At 38.0% G+C, this 18298-nt stretch overlaps 1 protein-coding gene across 1 annotated transcript in view; it reads left to right on the top strand.

The window, feature by feature from the left end:
• DNAH6 (dynein axonemal heavy chain 6) overlaps positions 1 to 18298 on the top strand; it is a 248121-nt gene that overhangs the window by 56406 nt on the left and 173417 nt on the right. The window contains exons 11-16 of the mRNA XM_019756389.3: positions 385 to 585; positions 5033 to 5153; positions 7649 to 7800; positions 9544 to 9696; positions 13314 to 13565; positions 16674 to 16802. Coding sequence (XP_019611948.3) covers positions 385 to 585; positions 5033 to 5153; positions 7649 to 7800; positions 9544 to 9696; positions 13314 to 13565; positions 16674 to 16802 — 1008 coding nt within the window. The remainder of the gene's footprint in view (positions 1 to 384; positions 586 to 5032; positions 5154 to 7648; positions 7801 to 9543; positions 9697 to 13313; positions 13566 to 16673; positions 16803 to 18298) is intronic.

Genomic DNA, 18298 nt, shown 5'->3' with positions numbered 1-18298 from the left:
GTTTTTTCTCTTAGGATACATTTCTAGAATGGAAATTGCTGCTTAAAGAATATAAAATTCTAACCCAACCTTTAAACTTTCCCTATTTCTCTTAGGCATACTTTGGCTGGCCTTCCCTTATGACATTTCTGTGTTTTGTTCATACTTCAAATATAGAAGTCATCATAATGTGTTGTGGGTTTTTTTACTTGCCTCACTCTAAATTACAAAATACATTTCCTGAAGACAGGGGCTGTGTCTTCTGATCTGTCATATACTAAAAATCAACACAATATCTGTCATGATTCAACAAGTTATTTATTTTAGCATTTCAAAAAATTCAAAAATATTCATAAATATAACCATATATGTTTACATTTATGTTCATGTTTTTCTCTCTAACAGGATGGTATTTCAGGAGCAATTAATCATTTTCAGAACACTGTGTTATCAGTTCCTAATCTCGTGCCTGATACATATTTTGATGCTTTTACCAGCCCTTATATTAACAACAAACTTGAAGAAAAAACTTGTGGACTTGGCCCAAGCTTATCAGCAGTATTTGATGATGATAAGAATTTTCACACAATTATCCTTCAAATAAAGGTATATTTACTTTTATTGAAACTAATAGTAAAGAAATTAAGTAATATATTTTTGCCCTTTATTATCTTTAAATTTAACACTACTTAATCTCTAAATGGTAAAGTATTGTTTTTGGGTTTTTTTAAAAAGTCCCAGTAGATCAGAGCATTGACTACAGGAAAGGGAGTTAAAAGGGCATGATATTTCAGGTGACATCACTTCTGGGGTAGAAAATAGTTTAAAGCTGAAGAAGAGGCATTATTCAAACATTGGGTGGTGCAAGGAAAATGAAGCAACTAGTGAAAATTTAAGACTCTGCAGGACAAAAAAGAACCAAAAAAATCAGAGTGTACCCAACTCTTCCACCACCCAAAAAATAAAATAAAATCATCCACACATTGCTATACTGACAAAGCAGAATACCCTTGAATTATCTTGTAAATCACACCAAATCCATTAGCTGAAGAAATTAAAATATATTAAATATGCATAAAGATATTATAAAGAGAAAACAAAGTGAAGATTAAAACAGCTGGTGAATATTCCTCCCCTTCCCCTCTAAAACCCACAATACTAAAGCAACACTACAAACTGAAGTAAATATCCTCAAACATTTCAATATATATAAAATCACATTGAATCCAAAATTAAAAATAGAAACTAAGGGGGGAAAGACAGAATCATCTCAGAAATGAAGACTAAATTACATGGTGTCCACGGGAGAATAAACTCAAATGAAAATTGAATAATTAGTATAAAAGAATGATAGGAAAATATAATGAGTATAGAAGAAAGAAAAACAACCATGAAAATGAAAATAAAAGATATTAAGTTGATGCAAAAGTAACTGTGGTTTTTGCAATTATTTTTAACCTTTCAAACCGCAATTACTTTTGCACCAGCCTAATATAAATAAAAAGGTTCAGAGAGAAAATAATTGAAATAGAAGACAAGCAAAGAAGAAATAACATACATGTAACTGGAGTCTCTGAAGGAGAAAAACAAAACAAAGGGTAGAACTAACATTTATAACTATAGTCCAAGAAAAGAAAACCTGAATCAACATATTGAAAGGGCCTACAGTGTACATTGGAAAATTGACCTAGAACTATCAACTCTGAGATATATCTTCTTGAAACCATTAACTTTTAAAACTGCAGAAAAATACCTTGAGGTCTCAAAGCAAAATGACCAAACAACTTACAGAAGTAAGAGAATTAGACTAGCATTAGACTTCTCAAAATCAACACATAATGCAAGGCAATAATGGAAAAGCATTTTTAAATAAAAGTCAAGTGAAGAAAGTGTGAATCAAGAACTTTATTTAGCCAAGCAAGTCCTCAAGTATCAAGGCTACTTGTATAGAGAGATACAAGGTATTTGAAAATACAAGGACCTAAGGAATTGGGTACTCATCCAATCAGAAGATAACTGTGGCAAAAAAAAAAAAAAAACAACTGATCTTCCTGTTGCTGGTTTCACAAGTAAGAAACTTAGAAGTCTCCAGTCCATCCTAAAAACAAGTAAAAATCAGAACAGACTGAAAAATCAACAACTCTTTTTGGATCCATGAGAAGTGAGGACAAAGGGCAAACCACAGGCCCCAAGGCTGGAGAGACAAACAGGTGAATACAGGGAGTCATGGCTCCCGGCAGAAACTCATGAGCAGAACCACTGTGGGAAGCAGTGCTGGGCAGGAAAACCTAGATTGTAATTGATGAATCTCTGGAGGCTCAGTATGAACATTCTAAAATTTAAAAACTCTGGGAGATCCAGTCATGGTGAGGAGGGGCATAATATTGTGATATTTACCTCCAGGAGCTCAACCCGGTTCCCATAGTAAATATTGGAGAAAAATCCCTTCATGCTTCCAGTAGGGAGAGGGGGAAAGGAACCATTTTGAAATATGCCAGAGCACTCTGTTCTTAACAAGGTCTGCCCTCAGGGGGAACTAGCCATCAGGGGAAACTCCTAACCAGAGCCTAAATATCTGAGCCTAACTGACCCGGGACAAGAGAAATAACACAATTCCAGCCCACTCTAGCCATCCTGTCCCACTGAAGGAGAGAGAATAAAAAGAGAAATATATAGGAGGTTCACAGTCCAGAGGTTCACTAAAAGACAGACTTAAGCATAGGACTAAAGAATGTTTTCCCTCCCCCAACACCTCACCATTCCCTTTCTAGGACCTATTTACAGCAGTTCCTTTTACCCAGTACATCATGTCCAGCTATCACCAAAAAATTACAAGGCATACCAAATAGGAAAAAACAAACAAACCATAATTTGAAGATCGAGCAAGCATTGCCACCAGACATGGGCAGGGATATTGGAAATACCACGCCCAGAATTTAAAACCACTGCGATTCATATGCTAAGGGCTCTAGTGGATAACAGAAACAGTATGCAAGAATGGGTGGACAGTGTAAGCAGAGAGATGAAAACCCTACGAAAGAACTGAAAAGAAATGCCAGAGATTAAAAAAAAAAAAAAAAGTAACAAATGAAAAATGACATTGATGGGATAATTAGCAGATTGGATACAGCTGAGGAAAGAGACTCTGAGCTAAAGGATCTATCAATAGAATCCATGAAAACCAAAAAGCAAAGAAAACAAAGGCTGAAAAAAACAGAACAAAATATCTAAGGATTGTGGGACAATTTTAAAAGGTATAACATATGTGCAATGGGAATCTATAAGATTCCAACTATGTGACATTCTGGTAAAAGCAAAATTGTTGCTGTAGACTCAAAAGGTCTGCTTGCCTACACACTCAAGCCAAATAACATACGAGCAGGAGTTTGCAGCAAAGAAAGTAAAGGTTATTTAAGGAGTTGGCACCAAGTCCAGAGACAGGTGAGCCAGTGCTCTCAAAAACCTGGCTCCCTGATGGCCTCTAGTGGCTATAATACATGTATGGAGAACATCATTAATCATGGTTGCTGTGGGCGTTGGGGCCACGAGCTCTCGATTGGTCCCAGCTAAGGCAGAGAGCAATTGATCATGGCTCCAGGTCCTGGTGTCAGTCACGGCATTGTTCTGTCTAGTTTCCAGGGGATGTGGCCTGTGGGGGCGTTCTGCTTTCATGAGTCTGAACAGGAAACATAACTGAGGCCAAGGTGTTATCTTTGTTTGACTAAAACCTTACTCTAGTTTGAGGTTTGGTTATTGTGTCTTGGTCATGGTTGATAGACCGGAAACTTTACTCTTAAGTAAGTTTGACGCTGACCAGAACATAATGTCCTCCTAAGGACTTAATGATTAAAGGGAGTGGACATACCGTATATACACAGGTAGGAGGATCTAGGGAAAGAATGCGACCGAGTTACAGTTCCATCAGGCTACACAAAGCTAACTTGGATTAAAGCAAAATATGTGCTAAAGAAACGAAGTTCTTGTGAAGTTACAAAACCATGGAGACGCTTAAAAGGTCAGTGGTTGCCCAGGATGGGTAGAGGGGGATATGAATAGGTGGAACAGAGAGGCTATTTAGGATGATGAAAACACTCTGTATGATTCCATAATGATGGATACATACCATTATACATTTGTCCAGACCCATAGAATGTACAACACCAAGAGTGAACCATAATGTAAACTATAGACTTTGGGTGATAATGATTGCTCAGTGTAGGTTCATCAGTTGTAACAAATGTACCTCTCAGGTGGGGATGTTGTTAAGGGGTGGGGGGGTGGGGGGGTTGTACATGTGTGTGAGCTGGAGATACATGGGAATTCTCTGTCCTTTCCTCTCAAATTTGCTGTGAACCTAAAACTGCTCTAAGAAACTAAATCTTAATTTAAAAAGACTGATGGTGAACACTTAATATATTTAATTGTAGATCTATCTAAGACTAAAACATAGGTAGAGACAAGGATAGGAGACTAGTATATAAATGTTGTATGTTCTAATGAAATAGAAATAATGCAACTTTAAAAACAAAAAGAAGGGAGAGCATAAGAAGAAAGTAGAATGTTTATTGATTGATTTTGAGATAAGTGAAAATTAAAGAATATCAGTAAAAACCAGAAACTTTATGTGAATCAGAGATTATTTCAAAATAAAAAAGGTTTCAAATCATATTTTGGACATGTTGATGGAGCTTTTCATTTATGGGGCTCCCATTGTTTCATTCTGTCACCTATATTGAGCTGACTATTAAGTCAGCTCAAATGAGATATAAGTTTGACATGTTTCTTCCTCTCAATTTTTAATGTAAAGAAATAAATAGTGGAAACATTCTAGAAGAATACATAAGAACCTATTAAAAGGAAACAAATTAACAAATAACTAAATGACATCAGGGATGGTATCTTCCCTCACTCATATATTCCCAGGTCAAAATATATTGTTGGACAAAGAGAAGGCATTTGTGTTTGCTGGTTTGTTTATTTGTTTAGTTATATTAAATTGAATTCTGCTCAGGAAAATTATAGTTTTATTTGTCTGTCTATTTATAACATTTAGGAAACCATAAAAGCAGCATTTGAATCTGCCCAATTATATGCAGCTACATTTGAAAAGTTCCAGATATTCTTCAAGGAAAACGAAAGTCTTGATTTACAAGCTCTTAAACTTCAGGAACCTGGTAAGTTTTTAAATTTTCCTTACTAATTATTATGAATATCATTCATATTCTTTTTTTATTTCATGAGCTGTTTTTTATTGCCTTTTCTCATACACAAAAATAATTACTTTGATATTTGTCTCATGAACCAGCACTATTTTTTTCTATAAATTGTTACAGTTTCTTTCAACCCATTATTTTATTGTGCTGAAGTAAATTAGACATTCCATCTCTAAGTTTAATACTTCAATATGCATCTCTAAAAAACATGTTCCCACAGAACCAAAATAATATCACATCTAAAAAAATAGCAATCCTTTAGTATCAACATTTAGTCTATATTCAGAAACCCCCAAATAAAGCAATTTGCAGCTGGTTTGACCCAGAATCTAGTCCAAGAGCAGGCACTGCATTCAGTTGTCAAGTCCCTGAGGCTTAATGTGTGTAGAACTGAAGTGACCTGACAGGACGCGATGCCCTGAGAGCTATGGTATAGCACCATGGTGGCAGTAAGGTATGGAGCCTGGCTCTTCAGCACACAAAGGAGGCCTAGCCTCATCCCTTAGATCTTCTACTCATAGGCTTAAGCCCAAGGCCTCCTCTCTCCTGTTACCGCATTCCTCACATTGGATGACTTTCATCGCTCATCAAGTTCCCATCAGGATGAGGTCACCAGACTCCCAGGTTGTCCTTAATCTAGTCCTGCCTTGGTTTGTCAATCCTGTCCCAATCCTGGCAGCAGAGTCTCACAGGTGTTAACTCTTTGTTGGCTGGGACCTTGGAGTACACTGGCCTGGATTCCTACTGCTGTGCTCCTTCTTGTCTTGGAACTCTGCAGTACTTCCTAAACCTCTAAACCCAGTTGTTCGTCAGAGGTTAACAGAAGGTAGCTTTGCCCTTTGGATACCATACCTTACCTGTTATCATATTCCCTCAAACTACCCTGCAAAGAACCTATTACAGATGATTAATAAATGTGTGTTTAACTGAACTCTCAGCCAGAGTGTCCCCTGGCCAGCCTCCAAAAAGATGATCAGGGGACAGGTTCTGGCTTCCTGACGCAATCAGCCATATTTCACCACTAAATTCCTATAAATGTCAGTGTTTCCTAATCATTTCTACACCTGCTGAGCACTTATGACATGATAGATACTGTGCTAAGTGATTTTCAGGTAGCTCATCTAATCCTCACAATTCTATGAGGCAAGTATTAGGATTCTTATTTTACAAATAAGTAAATGGACATATAAAGAGATAAGGAAAATGCAAAATTATGCAGCCAGTAAGTAAGCGGTTTAGAAACACTTTTCTCTGACTTGAAATCTTGTGTGCTTCACTACTCTACACACTGCCTCTATGTCTCAAAAAGAGATAGACAACAGATCTTATTTCTCTTCTGTCAGCTTTACTCTTTTGTTTCTTTTTGGCTGTGTGACCATGGCCAAAGAGAAACACAGTTATTAGATCAATAACCTTCATTGATCTACATTTCTTTATGTATAAAATGAGAGTATTGGACCAAATTGGTGTTTCCCAAACTGGCGTTCTTTGGAACACTATTCTAAAGGATAATCACACAATACCTTAAAAAGACTTTGTGTTCAAACAAGTTTGGAAAATACTAGATTAAGCAATGCTATACAGGTTTCCTTAATGGAGGACTTCTCAGATCATTTGATAGTGGAGGAGGTTTATAAAAAGAGAACAGGGAAACACTAAGGAAATCAATCTGACCCAAATGGAGGAAGGAATTGGAAATAAAGTTATCTAAATTTGAGAGGCCCAGAGGGTACAGGATTTTGAAAGACAAGCAGAGTAGTTTAGTGCTCTACATGTATTAGAAAGAGCTGTTTTTGACCAATAGTATGATAAAAGTGTATTCAAGCATAATCAGGCTTCCCCCGGTTCTGGGTAGATTGGAGAAGGGAGAAAATGGAGACAGGAAGATTATCACAATACAACTGCAGCATATCTCAGATGCAGGCTGACAAAGGCCTCAACCATGACGTGGGGGCAGGATTGGTAGAGGTGGTGGGAAGAGGAATGGAGATAACTTTAGCTATGCGTGATCTCCCGTGTCTCAAACTTTTATTGTTAATATGCTCAAAATGCTCTACTTTGCAGTACCATGTAGGAAACCCTTAGATTAAGCCCAATTTCAAACCGACCTGACTCTAGAATCTAGTCCATTTCAGACTAGATCTCCTAATGCAATTATAATTTTTTTTTGCCTGCCATCTCTTAAGAGGAGCCAGAAAATATATTTACATATTTAATTATCTAATTCTTATTTTAAAACATATGTAATTATTATATATTAGTTTTTTTATTGCAAGAATAAAATATAAGGCATTGTCAATTAATATTTTAAAGTTATACAAAGTACCCTACATATGGATAATAACATTACAAACACATACATAAATTTATTCATGCAATGGCTTTAATATATTTATAAAGCTTCTTCAAAATCTAATTTAATGTATCTTATGCTTTATATGAATTATTCTACGTAGATGTTCAGTTCTTTAGTGAACAACTGGAAAAATATCACAGACAGCACAAGGACGCCACAGCTCTAAAACCCACCAGAAATGTAGGCTTGCTGCTCATTGACACTAAGCTGCTAAAAGAAAAACTAATTCCATCACCTTTGCGATGCTTGGAGGTAACTATGAACTAAGAAAAATTTTTCACAATTTTTTATGGTCTCTACAATTATTTTATGATTTTTCTACTGCAAATAAACCGTATTTTCTAACATTGAAAATATTTAAAATTTACATAAGTCTACTAGGCATCCTTAATTTCTAGGAAAAGTCTCATATTCTCCTTTCTGTCCCAAGCACAATCAGCTTTCAGATGAGGGAAGGGAGGGGACTGCAGGCCTCACACGAGCCTCTTACTCCTTCCTGCTCCTTTTTCCTTTTTGGAGCATTTCAAAGCTTCCTGTAGAAGAGGTACAAATGTGACAGCTCAGTGTCCTCGTGGGAATGCTTGTTCATTCTAGGACATTAAAATCAAGTTTAGGAGATCATTTCCTGATCTGAAACTGTCCCTAAAGATCTGATTATATTTTGGTGAGTTATAGAGCTGAGGAAATTTGTGTTCATTCTGCAATAACTTTCAGGTCTTCTTTGGGGCCAGAATATCTCTATATGTTATCAAATACCTCCAGAAAGACAATGGTATAAAACAGGATATAGCCCACTGGGTAAATCCAGCCTGCCACCTGTTTTGTACGTGTAGTTTTATTAGAACACAACTGTGACAATTTGCTTATGTACAGCATAGCCTGTGGTTGCTTTTCTCACTACAAGGGCAGAGTTGAGCAGTTGTAACAGAGACTGTAGGTCCTGCAAATCTAAAATATTTACTATCTGGCCCTTACAGAAAATGTCTGTTGACCCCTAATGTCATGACGGAACACAGAGCCCTGTATAAAAGACTGAAGACCTGAGTGATAGTACCTGTTCTGTCATGTAATTAATTGTGTGGCCCTGGGCTTTCTTCCAGAGCTTCTTCACCTCTTAAAAAGGAAGAAATACATAATTGGAGCAAATTCAATTTCAACAAGCAGTTTGAGCACTGCTCTATACCAAGTCAAAGAAAACTGATCTCAAACTGGCTTAAGCAATCCATACATTTATGGGCTGTGCATCTAAAAAGACCAGAGAGTGATGGGCATGGGGAAAGTCTGATCTAGTGACTTAGTGGTGTTACCAAGAAGCCAGTTTTCCGTTCTCTCTACTAAGCCTCCTGACTGCCAGCTTCATTATAAAGCTAGCATTTTCTCATTGTGATATGGCTGTCAAAAGCTCCATAGGCTAATTATTTCCTTGTTCATATACAGAAAGAGAAAGAAAGAGAGATTGGGATTCTGAGCATCCATCTCTCTCAGCCTTAAAGAGAAGTCCTGGGCCTCTATCTAATCGGATCAACTAAGGTCAGATGTCCACGCTTATCCAATTACATTGGCCCAAGGACCAGACTCATACTTGCCTATTGATCAATTAGACTTCATCTGTGTTTCCGAAGGAGAGATCAATCAATTTCCCAAACTGCATGACTACCAGACAACATGAAAGGACTAGAATTAATCCAGGAGAGGGTACTATAATGTCCACTACAAAGGGCAAAATAACAGGAAGGGTGCTTGCAAGAGATCAGAGAATTTAAGCAAACATTTTTAATAAGCTGTGCAATCTAGTTTGTTCTGGAAATGATCTTCAAAACCTGTCCTTCTTGTTGGTTCATTTGACTAACAGTGATTTCATGTGTAAAAAAGTCCCTTTATATATACGGCTGCTTCCAATACTTGCTACTTAACAGATGTTCAATTAGGATTTATCTAAAATATATAATAAAATGACAGTAGTCAAGTAGTTATGATTTACATTTTCTTTCCTAGGTGCTAAATTATATGCTTCCTCGTCAAAGCAAGAAAAAAGTGGATGCCATTATCTCTGAGGCACAAGACGCAGAGTATAAACTTGAATTTGTTCCAACGACCACCATAGAATATGTTAACAGCTTAATATTTCTTGATGAAATTCAGGAAAGGGTGAGTTGATTCATATAACTCAATATTACAGATCTTGTAATAAGTAATGAAGACAAAAGAAATTGAGAGATTGAAGGTCAAGAAATCATTGTCAAAATGTCAGAAACCCTTTCAGACAAAGTAAGTGGATGCCCTATATCACAGCACTAATGACAGCTAACATTGATCAAACTCGTACTACTGGTCAGGCATTGCACTACATTTTTTTACATATATTACATTTTAAATCCTCACAAAAATTTAAGAAGTATGGATAATTTTTATTCTTATTTTGCACATGAGGAAACAGGGACTAAAATAGGTTATGTTGTCCAAGATCACAGAACTTGTATGTGGTAGAGCTGGAATTTAAAATGGTGTCTCTGACTGCAAAGCCAGGGCTCTCAGTCACAGTTTAGTGATAAATGGTAATAGAATTGTAATCTAGATATTAGTCATAATGGAAGTCTTGATCCTTAGACTATACGTATCTGCACAATAGCCAGGAACCTGACCATTAGAAATTAAAGAAACCCTTAAATAGAGAGGTAGGGTGGAGAGACAACAGTAGATGTGGGGACTCCAGTGATGCAAATGATGGGGTCAGCTCTCTCTCTCTCTCTCTCTCTCTCTCTCTCTCTCTCCTTTGTCTTCCATATTTTTTTTTCTCTCTGGAAACTTGGTTTCCTTCTCTCAGGCTGCTCCTTTCCTGTGGCAGGCAATCTAGCATTAATTTCAACAGTAAGTTTTTCATAACTTTTGAAATAGAGATAAATTATTTTCTTAAATCACTGGAAATTAAAGATATGTTAAATATAAAAAATATAGAAAGTAAGTAAAATGTCATTAACAACTTGTCTGTTATATGTTGTTCACAGAAGTAATAGTAAAGGCTATTTCATGTGCCTGTAACAGTAACAATTTTATTTATGATTTCAAGAAATAACACCTTCTCAAAGGGCAAATGATTGTGGGTTTTTCTCAGGTTTACCTACACTGCATCCCGGGAGTCTAAAGATGCCAAGCATTTGTTATTATTTGTAGTCAGTAAGCCTCTTTGGACAAATAACCCAACCTCATTTGAGCTAGCTTAGGCCAAAATGGGACCCTACTTAAGGACTCAAGAGTATTTCACAGACCACCCCACACACACACACATACACACACACACACACACACACACACACACACTCACACACACACCAAGAATGGAAGTAAGCTTAGGAACTCAAACAAGAGGAATGAGAAGGCTATAGCAAACCCAGGCAGTCCTCTCCCTCCATCTGTCTTCTCTGCATCTCTCGGAGGCTCTGCTTTGCTTCTCTCCTTCTGCAAGCAGGTTGCTCCTCCCTCTTCATCCCACAACAGCAAACATGGCCACCAGCAGCTCCCAAGGTACATATTGCAAATCTAGCTAGCCACCAAGAGAGAAAGAAAATCTCTCTTTTTTAGGCGCCTCCATCCTGTTGTGTGAACTATAACAGAAAGGTAGGATTACACTGCAGAGGTTAGACTGCTCCCACCCTGTGGTGCAGGAGCAGGAGAGTTGATGTGCCATATAGAAAACTCAGACTGTGGCCCATCTCCTTAGGCTGTTTCTGCATTCCTGGGTGGCATGTTGGGGAAGCAGCCTCCCTTAGGGAGATGTGCTGCACACAACAAACAGCTTCCCCTGGAGCCTCATTCATTCATTCAGAAAATGTAGTAAGCACCCACTTACTGGGGTGCAGGGATTATAACAACAAGTAAATCTGCTTTCAAGGAGCTCAGAGTCCAGAATGAAAGCAGACAATTATTATACAATGGATACGGTACAAGATACTGTTTTAGGACTGGGGAGGGGGTTGTGGTCACTCTTGCCTGAGTCACAGAAGGCTCTGTGGAGGGTATTTAAGCTATGTCCTGAAGTACAAGTATTCAGGTAGGCATTCCAAGAAGTGGGAAAACCTCATGCAAAGACCCGAGACAGCATGACAAGAGCAGGATATGACAATTGATATGCTATGGAGAAAGGGTGTTTGGTGGAAAAAGCTGATGAACTGTAGCTAAAGCAGTATTTTTAAGGAGAGGAGAGAAGGAATGGGTTCTAGAGATGTTAAGTAAGTAGAATTGAAAGGACTTAGTAGCCAACTGAATGAGGGTCCAGCAAAAAAAAGTCCAAGATAACTCTTGGGTATTTTTCTACAGTGAATGGGTAGACAGTGGTATCACTAACCAGTGTAGGTAGGGGCAGGCCATTTTTGAGAGTGAAACAAGCACCATTAATCGCTCTGCCAGGACAAGTGTAAAGCAGGACTCCCGCAGAAACCTGGACATGTGCTTACTCTAAGTGCAGGGAACACAGGAAGATGAACTGATCTTGGAGTACAGAGATTTAGTTCTATTTGTAACTTGTATAAGAAGTTAGATACTTTCAGTTGAAAGTAACAAAAACTCACATAGTTAGCTTAGGAAAAGAGAACATTTATTCTGAGTTTGCAGAATATCTTCTGGAATATAAAGGCCTGGATAGAGCCTAGCCTTTAGAAAGGACAGAAGGAACTAGAGCAGCCTGTGAAAACCAAAAAGGCTTCTCTTTTTCCATCTCTCATCATTGCTCCTCTCTAGAACAGTAGTTCTCAAAGGGTGGTCCCCAAACCAGCAGCATAAGCACTGGGGAAATTGTTAGGAATGCATATTCTTGGGCCCCATCCTAGACCTCTGTATCAGAAACTTGGGGGAGGGGCTGAACAATCTGTGTTTTAACAAGCTTTCCAAAGCGATTGTGATACAAGCTAAAGGTTGAGAACCATTTCTCTAAAAGCCTGTCTGCAGTTATCGTCTCATGTTAAGGATTGCGTTCTGTTTGCACATGAAAGCAAATGGCCTCTGCCAACTACAGTTGAACTCTTGCCATGTGAAAGAGCGAGGTCAGACTGATCTGGGTTCTCTAGGTCCCAACTGGATGCTGCTTGGTTCAGCTTATGGCCAGGAGGTTGGGTCAAGAGGTAAAAACATGGCTGCTCCATCTATAACTATGTGGCAGAGTTGGGGGAGGAGGGTTCCCCCAAAATTGGAGAGTCTCTTGCCAGAAAATTAGGAGAGACACTGTCCACTGAAGGTAGGCCATCAAAGTGAAAAGATGTTTAGTAGTAAGGTGGTGGTAGTAAAAGTATTTATAAAAGGATAGTGTGAGACTCCCCATAGATCAGAGTTCTGAATCTCCTGTGCAGCCGGGAACCTGCCCTGTCCGCAGCTCAGAAGCTGGGTTGGAATAATCACAGCTCAGCACACAGTCTGGAAGCTCTGATACTGTGAGGGAGCATCTTCCCAGCACATATTGTCCCTGAAAATATCAATACCTTTAAATGCTACTAGGGAACAAAAGAGAGAGGAGAAAAATAAACATTTATAGGAATAATACTAAGGATACTCAGCTTTGAACAACTCATTTCCTGGGCCTGGTCACCGGTACTGTACATGTAACAGTCCGGACCACCCAGCTGACTTCAGCCAGTGTAATGCACTTCCACTCCTGGTGTGCCTGCGGTTCCCAGCAGGAGGCTCACAGCGCCCCGAGGCTCTCTCCTATTGGACAAAACCTAAGGGCCATAGTGGGACTCTGCTACATTTAACCAGCAACTAATGTTTCTATTTAGATCGAAACCCTTGAAGAGGAATCCAACGTAGTGGTTCAAATGTACAAGCTCATTGAACAGTATCAAATTCCTACGCCTCCTGAAGACTTCGCCGTATTTGCAACTATGAAGCCGTCTGTGGTTGCTGTTCGGAATTCCATCGATAAATCCGTGGGTGACAGAGAAGCAAGCATTAAGCAGCTTTGTGTGTATTTGGGTAAAGATCTTGAAGAACTAAACAATGAAGTGAACGAAGTAAAGCTGCTGGCACAAGTAAGTCAAGGAAGAATTTTTAAAAATAATCTTGGTTAAGTTTGACGGCTACCTTTTAATTAAACCTTTTAGGGAGCATGTTTCATTTTAATGTGATTTAACTTTTACTTTTTTATGGTTTTATTCTAACCAAGTAACAAGGTCTTTGAACTGCTATTTAAAATCAACAGTGTTTCTAAACCTCTCTTTTAAGTAGTAAATTCTGTATTGCAAGCAAAGCGTATACGGAATATTGAATTTTCTTTCTCCTGGCTTGTATTTATTATTTTCAAATAAGTGTTTTTATAACTTATTAGCATATTTTAAGCTATTGTCACAATTTTAAAGTTTTTGTACCCACATATTTGAAAATTTCCATTTAGGAAGAGGCAGAGGATAAAGTGATAAATTATATGAAGAATATTTGGTTAACTTGCACTAATTTTAATTTACAACAGATATGGGGGACTTTCTTTTAAGAATTTGGAATAGACATCTGGGTGATTCTTAACTGAAGCATACATGACAATATGATTTTGTAACGATCCATTGTCTTACTATTAACATTGACAAACTTATCACAGAAGTATAAAACCATCTGAAATTAGAATCAAATCAGAACAATTGAAAAAAAGTCAATGTCCCTCAACAGAGGATTAATAAACTGTGTTAGGGTACATCCACTCAAAGGAATGCAATGCAGACATTAAAGATTACAACATACATTTACATGTATTAACATGGGAGCGTAAAAACAGCTAACATTTATTGTGTACTTACTATGTGTCAGGTATTAAAGTAGCTTTGTATTTTCACACAGAGAAAACTGTATATAACTGTAATAACTGTACAACTCAGTGGATTATCAGAAGGTGAATGTATTCATGTGCCCACTACTCAGGCCAATAACTAGAACGTTGCTGGTAGCCTTGGTAGCCCCTCTTATCACTAAGCCTTCCTTCCTCTCCCAAGGCAGCCACTACCCTGAATTCTAATGCCACAGATTAGTTTTGCTTGTTTAAAAACTTTGATTAAATAGAATCATACAGTAGTGTGTCCTTTATTTGATTTTCTTTCATTCCTGAGATTTATCCATGTTTCTATGGGTAGATGTAGCTTATTATCTTTGTTGTTATATGGTATTCCATCGTATGCCACAATTTAATTATCCGTTCCACAATCTATGGATATTAGGGTTGTTCCTAGTTTTTGACAATGATGAATAATGCTTCTAGGAATATTCTTATATACATTTGCATGTTTTAACTCATTTAAGCCTCAGAACACCTATAAGGTTTTATTATTCACATTTCGTAAGGAAACCAAGATACAGGGAGATTAAGTAACTTGCCCAGGGTCACACAAATAATAAACAAAGGAACCATCCTTCAATCTTAAGCAGTCTGCTTCCAATGGTTAATAGTCTGCTATTAACTGTTGTACTATATACTATATTCATACAGAACAGACAATAAAATGTATCAATAATTATTCTTTGTTTAGAACAACGTGTGTGTATAAATAGATTGCTAGAGAGAACAAAAGTGCCAGCAAGTGCTTTATGTATAATCATGTATTTTAAAAGCCATGATATACTTCAGCAAGTGCTTCTTCTATAGAGGGTTTAGAATTAATTCATTATCACTGGAGCAAAGAACTGCAACTTCATTATTTCCATAATGATATCATCTTGCTGTCAAGACCACCACTTCTGCTGATGGAGGGAGTTGAAGAAAAAAATCTAAATGTGACAATTGATTACGCAATTTATTTCAGTTTGAAATGTTGATTTCGTGTGTTTTTCGGGGGCGTTACTAGTTATGTGTTTCATTTTAACTTGGTCTGTTTGAGACAGATTCTAGTTCAAAACCTGAACGCCCCATCAGGCACTTCTTCATCCTTGTCACCATCCCCTCCCACCTCTTGCTCCATAAGGGGAAATCTGCGTTTCCTCCTGCTGGGCGGTGGGGAGGACCACCCAGTCCTCATGCGGCATTCTGGAGCGCAGGTCTTCCAGTGCAGTTCGCTGTCAGCCAAGGGTCCTGGTTCTTTAACTACCACGCCAGCCCCTGCTACTGTAATCTGTCATTTCTGCTGTAGTCCACAGTCTTCATCTGAAGCTTTCTCGTCTTGTCCTTGGACTTCTTATGGTCTACCAGTTCCCACTGTCAGAATCAAGGCACGTGAGAACTTCATGATTCGCTACATACCAGTCCAAGCAATGAGGCACCAGAGAGAGCACAACCCCCCGTCAGCCCAGACACTTCCCTTAGCTGTTTCCAATCAAGAACATGTTGCCATTATGAAGGCAGGGCCGTGCTGTATCAGAGAAGGAATAATTGGTCTCCCCAAGCTATGGCTATAATAGTTCTCAGATTCTCCCAGAGCTAGTTAGGTGTTTCTCCTGTGTTCCCAAACTTGTCTATTCCAATTCACTGGGTGGGGTTTCAAGCCCAACAGGTCAGCCAGAAAACATATCTGGCCATTTTGTCTTTATTTTCTCTCTTCCCCCTTTCTGTTTCCTTTATTGTAAAATGGGGATTTTCATTACATTATAGTCTCTTCTTTCTTTTCCCTATTGTATTCACCTCACTTTACCTGACATCATATTTGTTGAAGAAGTGTAGGAAATGAAAGCAGATGAGGGAAAATACCAGAGGTGCCAAAAAAATGTATACAAGTGGACACTTTGGTCAACGTTGCTCAAGCAGTAGTTTGCTGTAATCAGAAGTGTCTGGACACTGATGGTAACCACTTTGAGCACCTCTTGTAATTGCAGAAGTCAAACGTGACTTGTATTCATCTTTTGTTATGGGTATATATTGAGTATTACAATTTTAGTACAGTTTTTCTTTCTTATGATATGTATGCATTTTTTGGCACCCTCTGTATATTAGGTACTATTTAAAAACATTGATACCCCATGGCACTTCTTTATACATTTCTATTCTTCTTACAATATATACGCATTGCTTTAAAGTTCAGGAAAAGTAAACATTTAAACATATTTTATACAAATCAGAGTGAGAAGAGAATTAGAAACATATTTTTTAAATGTTTGTGAATTTAATTTAATGGTCTACATCAAAAAGCAGGAATGACTCATCAAAAGCTGTCTTAATGTTATAGGATCCGCAGATTCTGGATGTCAGCGTTGACCAAGACAAAATAAAGTCCATGTTGAACGATCTGCAGTTAGTTCTTGATGATCTTCAGAAACGTGCATTTCAATATAAATCTTATCAGAAACATTTTAAGGTAATGACAACTCTATATCTGTTTTTAAAATGTATACATGCAAATAGCATTGATGCACAAGCACTTTCACCAGCATGTCTGTAAACATTTAATGTTTGGACACCTATATGCTAGTCACTATGCTGGAACAGTGTGAAACAAATGTGACCTGTTCCCTGCCTTTGAAGTGTTTAAAGTTAGTACACAGGAGAGACAAAATATCTTTCTTATGAAAAGTAACTGTGAATTACAGATAAACCCTCAGACCAGACTATAATTTCTATGTTAAAATGCATGTGGATTTTTAAATGTGGTCAATTAAAGCCCCTCTAGTTTTTCCTAAGTAATATTCAAGTTTCTTTTACATTTGTGTGTGCTATGATTCCATGAATATTTCCTGACTTGCCCTGGTATGATGTGCCAATTCAATGAAAAGAAGGGAATTGACTAAGCCAGAGGATGATGGATCTAAGAGGTAGATTTGATAAAAGATATGCCTAAAAAAAAAAAAAAAAAAACAGAGAGAGAGAAATGAGTGCAACTTATCAGTACTCTAAACAGCTATTAGGGAGACCAAAACAAAAAGAAAATAGAAAAGATTTCTACAGTCAAAAACCAGGGGGCCCACCAGCACTGAGGGAGATGTTATTCATCTCCCCCAAAGTCTTGGAGGAGTGCCTGGACTTCACAAGGGAACACGTCTATCTCTTCTAGAGCCCTAAGTGAATGTCCAGAAAGTGGCCTGAGGAGGTGTCCCCTCCAGAGCCCAGGCATTGATGGAGCAATCTACAAAATCATGAGCGTGGCACTGTGTAGACAATGTGACTACTGCAATACTTGAGGCAGGTTTGTGCATGAGAGAACTAGGGTTCAAAGTTGTTTCCAGGTTGAGTTAATTCACCTACAAGATAGGAAAGTATTCAGTAGGAAGTGAGCTATGGAAGAAATATTGCTTGATAAAAAGCTGCAACTAACAACTAGGCACTCCGTGGGTCAGAAAAAATAGCTTTGCTTGAGCCAGCATCTGAAACAGGAGGGTGTCCCACCCCTTCCAACTCCATATCTATACTTGACTAATTCTTCCTTTATGATCACTTCACATCCAACCTTCCTTCTGAAGCTATCAGTCATTTGGGGGTAGGAGTGAAGGCCTAACTAACCTAGGAAATAATTTCTAATGCTTAGTGAAGGCAGGGCTAGACACCTAATGACAAGGTAATGCTGGCCTCGTAAAATGAGTTTGGAAGTGTTTCCACCTGGTCAATTTTTTTTTTTAAAGTTTGAGAAAGATTGGCATTAATTCTTTTAAAATGTTTGGCAGATTTCACCAGTGAAGCTATCTGGTCCTGGGCTCTTCTGTGTTAGGAGGCTTTTGGTTACTGATTTGATCTCCTTACTCATTACTAGTCTGCTCAGATTTTCTATCTCTTTCTGATTCACCTTTGGTGGGTTGTTCCCAGGGATTTATCCTTTTCTTACAGGTTATCCAATTTGCTGGCATATGCTAATTCATAGTA

This window comes from Rhinolophus sinicus, chromosome 2, assembly GCF_057876585.1.
Source record: "Rhinolophus sinicus isolate RSI-liver-muscle chromosome 2, RSI-T2T, whole genome shotgun sequence".
NCBI lineage: Eukaryota > Metazoa > Chordata > Mammalia > Chiroptera > Rhinolophidae > Rhinolophus > Rhinolophus sinicus.
This window is presented reverse-complemented; position numbering and strand designations above follow the sequence as displayed.